At 40.5% G+C, this 15,564-nt stretch overlaps 1 protein-coding gene and 1 long non-coding RNA gene across 10 annotated transcripts in view; one reads left to right on the plus strand and one right to left on the minus strand.

Annotated features, from left to right (window-relative positions):
* mycbp2 (MYC binding protein 2) overlaps positions 1-15,564 on the minus strand; it is a 347,166-nt gene that overhangs the window by 88,797 nt on the left and 242,805 nt on the right. For 8 of the 9 annotated variants that reach the window (XM_029703702.1, XM_029703697.1, XM_029703701.1 and 5 more), the window contains 3 exons: positions 15,013-15,129; positions 13,057-13,197; positions 2,590-2,722 (listed from right to left, as the gene is read on the minus strand). In XM_029703702.1, coding sequence (XP_029559562.1) covers positions 2,590-2,722; positions 13,057-13,197; positions 15,013-15,129 — 391 coding nt within the window. The remainder of the gene's footprint in view (positions 1-2,589; positions 2,723-13,056; positions 13,198-15,012; positions 15,130-15,564) is intronic. The other variant, XM_029703703.1, reaches the window with a different exon arrangement.
* LOC115156252 (uncharacterized) lies at positions 519-15,420 on the plus strand. Its single transcript, XR_003868216.1, has 2 exons — positions 519-557; positions 15,073-15,420. It is a non-coding gene; the product is annotated as an uncharacterized LOC115156252 (long non-coding RNA).

Here is a 15,564-nt window from a genome sequence, read left to right on the forward strand (position 1 = left end):
AAGAGTTCACAGCTTTATTTATTATTATTTTTTTTTAATTTGACCTTTATTTAACTAGGCAAGTCAATTAAGAACAAATTCTTATTTACAATGACGGCCTACAACGGCCAAACCGGGACGACGCTGGGCCAATTGAGCGCAGCCTGATGGGACTCCCAATCACAGCCGGTGGTGATACAGCCTGGATTCAAACCAGGCTGTCTGTAATGACGCCTCAAGCACTGAGATGCAGTGCCTTAAACAGCTGCGCCACTCTGGAGTCCGAGTGGTGGTGCTTCATCGTGATTGGTTATAACATTTGCAACAATGTCAATGAGCGTCATCACTATTTTTCCTTTGAGGTACCTCAAACTGTCGTGATTATCTCCGTTGGTAAGCTTTTATGAGTTCATTTTCTCCTGGCTCCGAGTTTGTCTGGGCAGTATCTTAATATCATCCTAAAGCCTACTCTGAACTGGGAGTTAATAACTCTATCCTCCTGATTCCTGTTTACAGGCAAAAATTAAAGTGGGAAGCACCAGTGACTGCCTGTTACGCGAATGCAGTAAGAAGCCAAGGTAAGTTGCTAGCTAGCATTAAACTTATCTTATAAAAAACAATCAATCAATCATAATTACTAGTTAACTACACATGGTTGATGATATTACTAGTTTATCAAGCCTGTCCTGCGTTGCATATAATCGCTTAGGTACACGTTGCTCCAACCATAAACATCAATGCCTTTCTTAAAATCAATACACATAAGTATATATTTTTAAACCTGCATATTTAGCTAAAAGAAATCCAGGTTAGCAGGCAATATTAACCAGGTGAAATTGTGTCATTTTGCGTTCATTGCACGCAGTCAGAGTATATGCAACAGTTTGAGCCGCCTGGCTCGTTGCGAACTAATTTGCCAAAATTGTACATAATTATGACATAACATTGAAGGTTGTGCAATGTAACAGGAATAACGTTTTGTTTTCGAGATGATAGTTTCCGGATTCGACCGTATTAATGAGCTAAGGCTCGTATTTCTGTGTGTTATTATGTTATAATTAAGTCTATGATTTGATAGAGGAGTCTGACTGAGCGGTGGTAGGCAGCAGCAGGCTCGTAAGCATTCATTTAAAATAGCACTTTCGCTGTTTATGACTTCAAGCCTGTCAACTCCCGAGATTAGGCTGGTGTAACTGATGTGAAATGGCTAGCTAGTTAGCCGGGTGCGCACTAATAGGTTTCAAACGTCACTCGCTCTGAGACTTGGAGTAGTTGTTTCCCCTTCTTCTACGTGGGTAACGCTGCTTCGAGGGTGGCTGTTGTCGATGTGTTCCTGGTTCAAGCCCAGGTAGGAGTGAGGAGAGGGACGGAAGCTATACTGTTACACTGGCAAGACTAAAGTGCCTATAAGAACATCCAATAGTCAAAGGTATATGAAATACAAATCGTATAGAGAGAAATAGTCCTATAATTCCTATAATATCTACAACCTAAAACATCTTACCTGGGAATATTGAAGACTCATGTTAAAAGGAACCACCAGCTTTCATATGTTCTCATGTTCTGAGCAATGAACTTAAACGTTAGCTTTTTTACATGGCACATATTGCACTTTTACTTTCTTCTCCAACACTTTGTTTTTGCATTATTTAAACCAAATTGAACATGTTTCATTATTTATTTGAGGCTAAATTGATTTTATTGATGTATTATATTAAGTTAAAATAAGTGTTCATTCAGTATTGTTGTAATTGTCATTATAAAAAAAAGATATATATAAAAAATAAAAAAATAACGGCTGATTAATCGGCATCGGTTTTTGGTCATCCAATAATCGGTATCGTATCGGCGTCGAAAAAAAAAAATCATAATCGGTAGACCTCTAACCGGTACCCCCTGTATATAGTCTCCACATTGACTCTGTACTTGTACCCCCTGTATATAGCCTCCACATTGACTCTGTACTGGTACCCCCTGTATATAGCCTCCACATTGACTCTGTACTGGTACCCCCTGTATATAGCCTCCACATTGACTCTGTACTGGTACCCCCTGTATATAGCCTCCACATTGACTCTGTACCGTTACCCCCTGTATATAGCCTCCACGTTGACTCTGTACTGGTACCCCCTGTATATAGCCTCCACATTGACTCTATACCGGTACCCCCTGTATATAGCCTCCACATTGACTCTGTGCTGGTACCCCCTGTATATAGCCTCCACACTGACTCTGTACCGGTACCCCCTGTATATAGCCTTCACATTGACTCTGTGCTGGTAGCCCCTGTATATAGCCCCGCTACTGTTATTTACTGCTGCTCTTTAATTATTTGTTATTCTTAACTCGTACTTGTTTTTTTTAGGTATTTTCTTAAAACTCCATTGTTGGTTAAGGACTTGTAAGTAAGCATTTCACTGTAAGGTCTACACATGTTCTATTCGGAGCATTCAACAAATAAAATGTGATTTGCTTTTAGTTTTTGTTGTCTTAAAACAGGTTAACAGGAAGTGTTGAGATGCTTTGTGATCTACAAAGATTACAGAGGTCTCAAAGCAGTAAGTCTCAAAGCAGTTGGGCAAGTAGAAAGATCATTATTGGGGCTCTTACCTTCCCCTTGGTGTAGGTACTGGCTTCCCCCACGGTCTCGGGCCAGGGACCAGGCCTCTCTTTTGTTGCTCTCGCAGAACTCCACCACGCTATTCTTGTCCAGCTGGACCCACGTCCCCTCTGCGTTTATCACCTGATGGACAACACAAGGCTCTTTATCCCTCTACATACACATGCTTGTCCTCTCACACACACAGCACCATCCTGACACACATTTCTCACAAATACCATCCCATTATATACAAAATGTAGATCATCCTTACAGAGGAATTTCATACTGCATTGTAGCTATAATATTTGCAGAGTTTATTGTATAAAGAGAATCAATTTAAGAACTTACTCTAAAAGTCAATCATATTGAAAGGTAAATGCATGTTTGTTTGTTTTGGTTTTGTAAAAGTCCTGAAATAAAATCACCACTTTAGACATACAGACGCAGATGGAAAGTGTAAATGTTAATAAGTGTTTAGAGAGAGGGTTAGTTAGTCTTTCCATGATTCCTTGTATCCTAGTAGTCCTCACGTCCTATATCCTTGTCACCGTCTCAACCCTATTGGAGGAGGTCGTCCAAGGTTCCTCCCCTCATACCTCCTTCTCCAATGCGGTTTGAGAAGGAGGTGAAGATATAGGACGTGTGGACTCTAGGAAAGATTAATTGAGAAAGAGCCGGAGAGCCATTGGTTCAGAGAGGGCATTCTAGTAAAAGCATGACACACCACATTTCCCTAACAGAGGTCAAAAGTAGGCACCATTCAGCACTTTGGGTCAAGAAATTTTAAAGTGCATCAAAATGTGCACCGAGAAACAAAGTCAACAGAAGGTGTAAGAAGGGAAAGATTCATCTGAGATACATTATGGCTTCAGCATTTCAAGAATCCAATGTTAAAAAGTAGTGAAGGATCAAAAAATGTAAACCTCAGAAATATCTAATCTGTTTCCAATGATGAATAAATTAAGATAATTGTATATAGTTTAAATAAACAAACTAAAATGTATAAACGCAAAATGCTGTAGCCATTGGAGTGTGTTAATTAAGGAAAAGAGCCACCAGACGGAAAACTAACAGAAAACCCTACCCCAGAGAACTGACAGAGCACACCCCACCCCCAGAGAACTGACAGAGCACACCCCCACCCCCAGAGAACTGACAGAGCACACCCCCACCCCCAGAGAACTGACAGAGCACACCCCACCCCCAGAGAACTGACAGAGCACACCCCCACCCCCAGAGAACTGACAGAGCACACCCCACCCCCAGAGAACTGACAGAGCACACATGCACCCCCAGAGAACTGACAGAGCACACCCCCACCCCCAGAGAACTGACAGGGCACACCCGCACCCCCAGAGAACTGGCAGAGCACACCCCCACCCCCAGAGAACTGACAGAGCACACCCCCACCCCCAGAGAACTGACAGAGCACACCCGCACCCCCAGAGAACTGACAGAGCACACATGCACACCCAGAGGCATTCTGTGTATTCACCCTTTCAATGGCAAAGTACATGCCTTCAGAAAGTATTCGCACCCCTGGACTTTTTACACATTTTGTTGTTTTACAGCCTGAATTTAAAATTGATTAAATATAGATGTTTTTGCTACTGGCCTACACACAACCACAATGTCAAAGTGGAATTATGTTCTTACAAATTAATTAAAAATGAAAAGTTGCAATGTCTTCAGTCAATAAGTATTTAACTCCTTTGTTATGACAAGCCTAAATAAGTTCAGGAGTAAACATTTGCTTAAAAAGGTCACATTAGTTGCATGGACTCACCGTGTGCAATAATAGTGTTTAACATGGTTTTTGAATGGCTACCACATCTCTGTACCCCACATACAATTATCTGTAAGGTCCCTCAGTCGAGCAGTGAATTTCAAACACAGATTCAACGACAAAGACCAGGGAGGTTTTCCAATGCCTCGCAAACAAGGGAGCCTATTGGTAGATGGGTAAAAAAATTTTTTAAAGCTGCCACTGAGTATCCCTTTGAGCATGGTGAAGTTATTTGGATGGTGTATCAATACACCCAGTCACTATCGATTGGTTCTAAACTTGAAATATAAAATATCCTTATTCATGTTACTGAGGGAGAGAGGGGAATGTAGGAACGTTAATTGTTAGACATCAGGGATACTATGGAAAGGAGAAGGGCTATAGTCTGGTACAAGTCAACAGGACAGCCATGAGTTGGGGAGGAGTGAGGAATTTAGGCCGAGGTCAGGTCAGATGAAGTGAGAGAGAACAGGCATCACTAAAGTGCTGTATAGTAACAGAGATGTATTGGCTGTCCATATGTTTAAGGAGGAGACTCAGCATAGGAGGGTTAACATACCAGTGCTTGTGTAAATATGTTTTTGTCTTATGCAACTGTGTGACCCAGTGGGTGAATAAACTTGGTTTGAGCTTTACTATTCTTCCGTGAGTTTTTCCCATGTTTAATTAGTATTTAACACTACAAAGATACAGGTGTCCTTCTTAACTCAGTTGCCGGAGAGGGAGGAAACCATTCAGGGATTTCACCATGAGGCCAATGGTGACTTTAAAACAGTTACAGAGTTAAATGGCTGTGATAGGAGAAAACTGAGGGTTGATCAAAAACATTGTAGTTTCTTCACAATACTAACCTAATTGACAGAGTGAAAAGAAGGAAGCCTGTATAGAATAAAACATATTCCAAAACATGCATGCTGTTTCCTACAAGGCACTGAGGTAATACTGCAAAAATGTGGCAAAGCAATTAACTTTTTGTCCTGAATACAAAGTGTTATGTTTGGGGCAAATCCAATACAACACATGTTATGGGTATGCTTGTAATCATTAAGGACTGGGGAGTTTTTCAGCATTAAAAGAAACTGAATGGAGCTAAGCACAGGCGAAAACCTGGTTCAGTCTGATTAATTCACCTTTCAGCAGGACAATAACCTAAAACACAAGGCCAAATCTACACTGTAATTGCTTACCAAGAAGACATTGGACATTCCTGAGTGGCCGAGTTGCAGTTTTGACTTAAATTTACTTGAAAATATATGGCAAGACCTGAAATGGTTGTTTAGCAATGATCAACAACCAATTTGACAGAGCTTGAAGAATTTTGAAAATAATAAATGTTACACATTCCAGGTGTGGGAAGCTCTTAGAGCAGTGGTCACCAACCTTTTCTGAGTCAAGATCACTTTGAGTCAAAATGCATGTTGAGATCTACCGCTCTGATATTTTATTAACATGACTTAAGGTAAGCCTATGCAACATTAATCAATTAAAAACAGTACTGTAACAATGAGGTTTGTGCAGTAAACTATAGGCCCATTACACTATCACTGCATACTGGCTTTGCATGAATTTACCTGCCAATGCATTGTTGTTCGGGACATTTTTTTAAATTATATTTCAAAACTTGAGGTAGGCTATATGATCACACCGGTAATATATTCAGTTGTTGTATTACTTGTGAGGCACAGCTGAGTGAGCATACATTTAAATAATTCACTTTTTATTTTATTTTACTGGGCTGATGGTGCCTGCATCTGATGGTCATTCTCAGCAGAGGGAGAGAGTAGCAGACTGAGGGTCCATCTCTCAACATCCCTCCACTCTCCCTTTCCTCCACTGACACTGATCAAAAAGGGACACTGTCTTCCAGCTGATGGCGAAACTCGAGTCGCACCACATTATTTCTGCCTCATTCACAAATTCATGTTGTTACTCCTATTAACAGAGAAAGTGAAATATTCCTTGATATTAAAAAAGACCCAAGCCGCTAATAATAACAAGCCTATAGATACACGTTCCTACTCATTCATTACTGCTTCAGTGCTTGCTGAGCACTGAGTGGAAATAGGAAGAACGTGCATTTTATGGCTTATAAAAGTGTTGAATACAAAGTGTTGACAGTGCTCAGTAAGAACTTAAACATCAACTCACTCATAAAAACAGCAGCTCTTTGATGTATTCATTGACAGTCTCTCTCTAGTCATGGTTTTGAAATCTCACAGTACCAATTTTGTCATATCTTTCTTTTAGCCTGCTACGTTACTGCAGACTCGGTCATCTGAGCCATCTGATTGGCCAGCGGTGGCATAGTGCACTTGATTTCTTCTCCAGGCCCACCGGTAAGGCAGAGTTTGTACCTTCAGACACATGAAATGGCGCGCAAGGCACCAGCTGAATTGGCTGCACCTACCACCAACAGCCGAGACTAATAAAAAATAGGAACACAAGGCTTTATCGTTGGGTTTTTTACAGAAATGTTTGGTGATCGACAAGTCAATTGCGATCGACCGGTTGGTGACCACAGTCTTAGAGACTTATCCAGAACAATTCACAGCTGTAATAGATGCCAAAGGGGCTTCAACAAAGTATCGACTCAGGGGAGTGAATACTTACATAACAGATATTTCTGCATTTCTTTTTCAAAACATGTTTTCATTTAGTCATTATGGGGTATTATGTGCAGATTGGGTGAGAGAAAAACATTTATTTAATACATTTTGAATTCACACTGTAACAAAACAAAATGTGGAATAAGTCAAGGGGTATGAATACTTTCTGAAGGCAAAACAAGTCAACCAATTTACAAGCAAAAGGGGGAGCAAATGAAACGCATTACGTGTTAGCAAAGAGAGCAAGGTAGAGGGCAACAAAAGAGACAGGCATAGGAACAACTGTGCTGTAGTTCTTATGGCCATTTTTAGGTATTTAGATATTATGCTACTTTGTGTTGCCCTTTTTTACACCTCTACTTTGAATGGAAATATTTTTATAGATAAATTATAATAAGTCTATCGGCAGCCACTATAAATAATTTAAGTCACATCATACCTCGCCTACTGCCTTGACCTTGTTCCCAAGTACTAACATTCCAATGGGGATACCCCTAAGGTTTGGGCAGCTTCTGATGTTGTGACCCGAGGGGCCCCGTCTTCACTACCTTATAAAGCCCAGGGCCTCCGCCACCCTGCCTCACCCTGTCCTGCTCCCGCATGGAGGGGGCCTCTTGGGAGGGGCGGCCGCTGGTGCTCACCTCCTTAACACACTGCTCAAATTGGCCCCTGGCCTTCTGCAAGAGGGAATTGACTAGCATTAACACCAATCAGACTAGGTTAGTAGACTAGTCAGTGGGCGAGTAGTAATGGATGTGTCTGATGCGATGACACATAGTTTAATTAACACCAATCAGGTTAGGAGACCAGTCAGTGGGCGAGTAGTAATGAATGTGTCTGATGCGATGACACAGTTTCATTAACACCAATCAGGCTAGGTTAGGAGACCAGTCAGTGGGCGAGTAGTAATGGATGCGTCTGATGCGATGACATAGTTATAAGGAATCAGGATGAAACTATGTGTCTTATGAGAGAGGATATAACGTGACCAGTGTTTCAGATTATCACATGATCAAAGTTCAACAAAACCAGTTGGATCCACTCTAACAAATGTTGACATAGAGCCTAACGTTTACTAAATGTTGACATAGAGCCTAACGTTTACTTAAATGTTGACATAGAGCCTAACGTTTACTTAAATGTTGACATAGAGCCTAACGTTTACTTAAATGTTGACATAGAGCCTAACGTTTACTTAAATGTTGACATAGAGCCTAACGTTTACTTAAATGTTGACAGAGCCTAACGTTTACTTAAATGTTGCAGCAATGACTAACATTTTCGAGGACACCCTGTGAGCATCAAGTGCACAGCTGGTTGTTGGGCTGATACTGTCTCAATGGCATAAAGTGGACAAGAACACAGGCTTCATTAACAACACATGAATGCCACCAATAAGTTCTCAAAAAGTGTGATGACAAAGTATGATAAATGCATAAATAAAAATTATGTATCACTTCATACTGCACAGGCTTGAAATATGTTTCAACTGTACATTTACTCAACCATAAACATTGAACATGTGTGAAACGTACAGTGAAAGTAAACCTAAAGATTTAAAACAAATTACTAGGAATACTATGAATTTGATATTCTACATGAACTCAGCAAATTGTTGCATCAGTTTCTCTAAAATAGATATGCCCAAAAGGAAATGGTCTGATTCAAAAATGTTATCAAGAAAATGCAGTGTGGGTAAGGTAGACTCTTATTTGTAAGGCATGCTCTTATAAATGGGGCCACAGTACTAGAAGCATTCAGTAGGCAATATGTCATATGGGGCCACAGTACTAGACACATACAGTAGGCAATATGTCATATGGGGGTCACAGTACTAGACACATACAGTAGGCAATATGTTATATGGGGGCCACAGTACTAGACACATACAGTAGGCAATATGTCATATGGGGCCACAGTACTAGACACATACAGTAGGCAATATGTCATTTGGGGCCACAGTACTAGACACATACAGTACGCAATATGTCATATGGGGGCCACAGTACTAGACACATACAGTACGCAATATGCCATATGGGGCCACAGTACTAGACACATACAGTAGGCGATGTCATCTGCCTTCTCCTACAAAAGCCACATATAACCTACTGACATCAATGTCATTAACCCTCAACACACAAATGTTATCTACGTGTTCATTTTTATCAAGGGCTTGAATTAGAAGTGAAATGAGAAAAGTTATCACAGCACAGACAGCATAACAATTTAACCTTAACGGAATAGCTGATTCCCAAAGGAGAATGGAGGTAGAATAGCAGTGTTCTTAAAATAAACTATTCAGAAAGTGATGCAACTGTGGTAAAAAATCATGTCCCTGACGGCAAAAACGCAAAGTCGACTATAACTCAAATTATATAACTTCACAGGGCGGGGGGGGGGGGGGGGGGGGGGGGGTTCAATAAGCCATGTAGAAATAACAGATGGATGAAAAAGAACCAGAGCAGCCAAGACAGACACATCCCTCCTTCAGACAACTCACCTGTGGGAATATAGTTAAGGGGGTCCACGACAAAAAGCAAGTAATGGCAAAAGATTCATTTATATACTGTTTTACTCATTTCAAATGTACAGTACCAGTCAAAAGTTTGGACACATACTCATTTAAGGGTTGTTCTTTATTTTTTTTACAATTTTCTACATTGTAGAATAACATTGAAGAGCTCAAAACTAGGAAATAACACATATGGAATCATATAGTAAACAAAAAAGTGTTAAACCAATCAAAATATATTTTATATTTGAGATTGTTCAAAGTAGCCCTTGGCCTTGATGACAGCTTTGCACGCTCTTGGCATTCTCTCAACTAGCTTCATGAGGTAGTCACCTGGAATGCATTTTGTTGGGTTCTGAGAATATGAAATATACTTATTCATGTCACTGAGGGAGAGAGGGGAATGCAGAACATTTACATTATGTCAGGATATTTTATTGTTAGCCATCAGGGATCCTATGGCAGGGATCCTCTGGGAAAAGAAGAGACACAGACTGGTACCAGGCACCATGACAGCCGTGAGTTGGGGAGGAGTGAGCACTTTGGGGTAGAGGTCAGGTCAGATGATGTGAAGAAGAACAGATAACACTGAGGTTCTGTCTAGCAACAGAAATGCATTTGGTGTTCAGATGTGTAGGAAAAGACTCAGCCTAGGAGGAAGGGTTAAATATCAGTGCTTGTGTGAGCATGTCTTTGTCTAATGCAGCTGTATTGATCCTCTGGGAAGAATTAAACTTGGTTAAGCTTACTCAGAATTAGAACCTAACAATTTAAATTAATAGGTGTGCCTTGTTAAAAGTTAATTTGTGGAATTGATTTCCTTCGTAATGTGTTTGAGCCAATCAGTTGTGTTGTGACAAAGTAGGGGTGGTATACAGAAGATGGTCTTTTACCAAATAGGGCTAAGTCCATATTATGGCAAGAACAGCTCAAATAAGCAAAGAGAAATGACAGTACATCATTACTTTAAGACATGAAGGTCAGTCAATCAGGAACATTTCAAGGACGTTGAAAGTTACTTAAAGTGCAGTCGTAAAAACCATCAAGCTCTATGATGAAACTGGTTTTGATGAGGACCACCACAAGAAAGACCCAGAGTTACCCCTGCTGCAGAAGATAAGTTCATTAGAGTTACCAGCCTCAGAAATTACAGCCCAAACAAATGCTTCAGAGTTCAAGTAACAGACATCAACCTCAACTGTTCAGAGGAGACGGCGTGAATCAGGCATTTATGGTCGAATTGCTGCAAAGAAATCACTACCAAAGGACACCAATAAGAAGAAGAGACTTGCTTGGGCCAAGAAACATGAGCAATGGACATTAGACCGGTGGAAATATGTCCTTTGGCCTGGAGTCCGAACTGGAGATTTTTGGTTCCAACCGCCGTGTCTTTGTGAGACGCAGAGTAGGTAAATGGATGATCTCTGCATGTGTGGTTCCCACCGTGAAGCATGGAGGAGGTGGTGTGATGGTGCTTTACTGGTGACACTGTTGGTGATTTATTTAGAATTCATGGCACACTTATCCAGCATGGCAACCACAGCATTTTGCAGCGATACACCATCCCATCTGGTTTGCACACAATTTGTTTTTCAACAGGACATTGACCCAACACACCTCCAGGCTGTGTAAGGGCTATTTGACCAAGAAGTAGAGTGATGAGTGCTGCAGCAGATGACCTGGCCTCCAGAATCACCTGACCACAAACCAATTGGGATGATTTGGACTGCAGAGTGAAGGAAAAGCAGCCAACAAGTGCCCAGCATATGTGGGAACCCCTTCAAGACTGTTGGAAAAGCATTCCAGGTGAAGCTGGTTGAGAGAATGCCAAGAGTGTGCAAAGCTATTAAGGAAAAGGGTGGCAACTTTGAAGAATCTAAAATCTTAAATATATTTTGATATGTTTAACATTTTTTTGGTTACTACATGATTCCATGTGTGTTGTTTCACTGTTTTGATGTCTTCACTATTATTCTACAATGTAGAAAATAGTAAAAAAGAAAAACTCTTAAATGAGTAGGTCTCCAAACTTTTGACTGGTACTGTATATACTGTATTTTAGTCAATGTCACTCCAACATTTCTCATCCTAATATTTACATATTTCTTAATTCCATTATTTTACTTTGAGAGGTGTGTATTGTTGTGAAATGTTAGATATTACTGCACTGTTGGAGCTAGGAACACAAGCATTTCGCTACACCCGCAATAACATCTGCTAAATATGTGTATGTGACCAATACATTTTGATTTGAGCGTGAGAAACAGGGAAGGAAAAAGCGTCACTGTATTTCTTTGGAATAAATGTTTTTTGGGGGGGGTTCTTCAGCAATTTGGTCTGTTCTTAAGTTATTTTGTAATTGAACTTGAGTAGAGTGAGCTGTCACCAATTTTGACGGGGTGACCAAATAGGCTTTGTACTCGAGCAATCGTGAAGGAATGGCAAAATGTTGTGAAGGATTCAGAACGTTGACAAAGTCTGTCAAATATTAGCTTCCTTCCTGTGAAGTGTCATGGTGAACATGGGGAGGCATTTTTAACCCACTTTTGGGTTACTGGCAATAGTGAAACGATCATACTGAGCTAAGATTTTTTTTCTCAAATTTTCAAGTATTTTGAAGTTTAAAAAAAGACAGAAAATCACTTTAAAAAATAAAATAAAAATCTTCCACATATAGGATGTAGTGTGTCATGCTGTTTTTGACAATGCCCTTAGATAGAAGCCTCTGAACCTTACAAGCCTCAGCAGCCCAATGCATAGGCAGAATTGTGGAGTGGTAGAAGCACAATTTCCATATGAAGTGGTGTTGGGGACCAATGATTGCTTCATGACAGAACACAGTTATTCTTAAAATTGATGGTTAATACATAGGCAATGCCATTTAATTAATTCATTAATGTAAACATTTTCTAATCTATCCAACCATGAAGTCCCTGATTAGACAGGGCTAGTTTCCCAGTCCCAGATTAAGCATAGTTACTGGACTAAAAAGCATGCTCAAATGAAAAAGACAATTTCAAAATTGTTTTTTAGGCCAGGACTAGGCTTAATCTGAGTCTAAGCAACCGGCCTTTAGAGTTTTGAGGTTGTTTGTGTCATGGAGCAAATATATGGTATTTCAAAACTTTTTTTATTTTGCTCTGAGGTGTCTGTGAAGCTTGGGTGAGAAGAAAGCAATGAGGAAGAGATGAAGAGAATCGCAGACAGTGCAGCTAATACCATTTAAAACTAAACACTGAAATGGCTCATCTACTACCTCTATCTTTTTGGTCAATAACTGCATTGGGGATGACTTCAATGCATTAAACATGTATTAACGGATCATGCAGGGTTTTGTCAAGAGCCATGTCCAACTGAACACATTCTAGTAACATTAAAGTGAACCTTTTTGTTATCCCCTCAGACATGAGTAAAGGCATGCATGTTGTCCTTATGCTGCCATTTGTTTGGGTGAAGGTCTGGTAGTGAGGGGTCTCATGATCTGTGATGCTTTTGCCAAAAGAGCAGCATAGGGGGTAGACTTCCCTGCTATCATACAGACTTACTGACTGACTGACATTTTACTTACGTCGGCTGGGACCAGCAGGCTCCTGCCCACGTGCTGATTAAAAGAGAGGCACCAGGCTTCAGTGTACCTATTCATGTTGGGCACATACTTCTTTACTGTCTCATCATTCAGCCTGAGCCAAACACCATCATCATTGTGGATCTATGGGAAAACAAGCAACAGAGGGAAGAGAGCACAGCCATACCCCCCTCCTGTCACTATAGAAACAGAGTCAACTGGGCTGAATGGCTCCAGAAACCCAGAATCAACAAGGAAGGCAGAGTTACCTATACTGAGAGGTGCAAAATGTAAAACCCAGGTTTAAAACCAGTCCTAAAATAAATGGAGCACGCTTGGCAGCATGTTTGGAGTGTCATGTTGTGTGAAAACACACTAATCTCAGAGTAACATCACTGAGCCTTAAGGTTTAATTTTGTTTTCTTCCTGCTGCAGCCTCAGTGTGTCTTGCATGTGTATAAAACAACACAAAGGCAAAGGTAACAAATAAGTGAGCTCAGAAGAGAAGCAGTTATCACTAGAAAGGGGTAGACTCACTGCACAGTTTTCCTGTACTCAAAACAGTCATACAAAATTACTCTGTAGATTGCAAGGACTGAATCCTGACTTGTGATCTGTGCATAATACCTCAAATTTCAACTCAAATCCCAGACTGACCACAACTTAAGTGAAAGTTTGAGGTTAGGGTTGCAAAATCCCAGAAACTTTCCCAAAGTTCCCAGGCTTTCAAGAGAAGGTAGGAGGAACTTTTCTGTAATGTTGCAACACTTAACCCTTTACACTCATACATGTATATGGGTTGAAAATGGCAGATTTGGACACTGATAAGCGCTTAAATTGGAACGCAGTGGCTGTACAGTAACATGCTATACATAACGTCAGAGCTCAGGGTCTATGTTTTACAGCACTGTATGGGTTTTGACTGACAGCTGTTATGAACTTGAGTTGCCCCCATCCCTCCCGCACAGTTTTTGTTGTCTGACTGAGGGAAATGCTGAGACGTTGAGGATTATAATAAATACCGCTTTGATGTCACGCATGCAAGTCATACACCCACGAGTCCAAATGTGCACTTTACATTTCCATATCAGAAAACATATGTAATATACAGTGTCAACATTTATGATCACTATGTTTGATGTACAGTTACCAGATGACATGGCATCATACCCTGGGTTGTTCTGGACAGAATGAGTCTGTTTTGTCTATTATGAATAAAATTTGCCACGGCACACGCACCTGAATGCACTCATGACTTCTTTCTGTGCGCACCAAAATGATGATCCACATTGTCAAAGCCTTATTCTAATATCGTATTTTATAGTTTAGCTAAAAAAGCTAAAGAAAAACACCTTATAGTTGAAGACTCTTCGAGTCAGAAAAGTGCACTGAAATAACTCAGGAACTGTGCTGACTTTGGAGAGGAGTGTGGCCACTTGGAGACACCAATTAGTCCTCTCACTCAAACCCTTGTCATTTCTTTGTCTAATGTTGCAGCTACCCAAAATATTCCATGAATATTCTTATCTTACTGAATTTTACAGAGTATTTTCAGATTTCACTATCAATAAACGTGGTGAAAAATACAGTAAATGCAAAATCAACAGTGTAATGTTTGGATTCAGTCTTGTGTCAGGTGAAATGTTATGCCCTCACCTTTGGTCTAAAAATAATCTACAAACTGTTCCCTTTTGATCACAACCATGCTTATGCATAAGCTTTTCATATTTCTTCTGTAGGAAACATTTCAATGTAGCCCTATTCATATAGGCTAATTAAAGGGTTAAAGGGTTAAGGTTACACACTTGGATCCCAAGTTAGGATTCAGTCCTAGTTAATAATAAAAATAAAAAAATAAAAAAAACGAATTACGGAAAAAAGGGAAAACAAACCAGAAAAAGGTAAAATATAAGAGTAATGCTAAGATATGATCAAATCGCCTGGTCTAGAGCAGTTTACCTCATCAATGAAAGTGATGGTGCCATTGACTTGCACTATGCCTATCTGTTCGCTCTGCAGGGAGGGGTGACTACGCACGCGGAGGCCTGCACTGTCCATGGACACAAATTTGCGGACCTGAGAGAAGCAGAGGAGAGACAGGGAGACCGTGAGCTGCAGGAACCTCAGGAGGGGAAAGAGAAAAAGAAGTGGCGGAAGAGGACAGACACACACACTGCAGAGACAGACATACAAACAGTGTATACATACACACACACAGGCATGCCGCAAACAAAATAGTGGGAGAAAGCGTAGTACTGCATTCAGAACACTGCTGGTTGGTCAGTCCAAACCCAGGGTTGACTTGAAACAAGAGTTGTTCATCTCAATAAAAATTCCCTGGTTAAATAAAGAATATTCAAACAATAATAAACCCTTCCATCCACCCAGTTCTCTGATGGTGCTGGATATGATCCACTGTACACAAGATCAGAAGGGAGAGACAAAGAGCTGATTGGAAATGTGCAGTTTGTTTCCCCATTGTCTGTTTGATAAGTCAGCCCCAAAAACAAT

Source organism: Salmo trutta, chromosome 20 (assembly GCF_901001165.1).
Source record: "Salmo trutta chromosome 20, fSalTru1.1, whole genome shotgun sequence".
In the NCBI taxonomy this organism is placed as follows: domain Eukaryota; kingdom Metazoa; phylum Chordata; class Actinopteri; order Salmoniformes; family Salmonidae; genus Salmo; species Salmo trutta.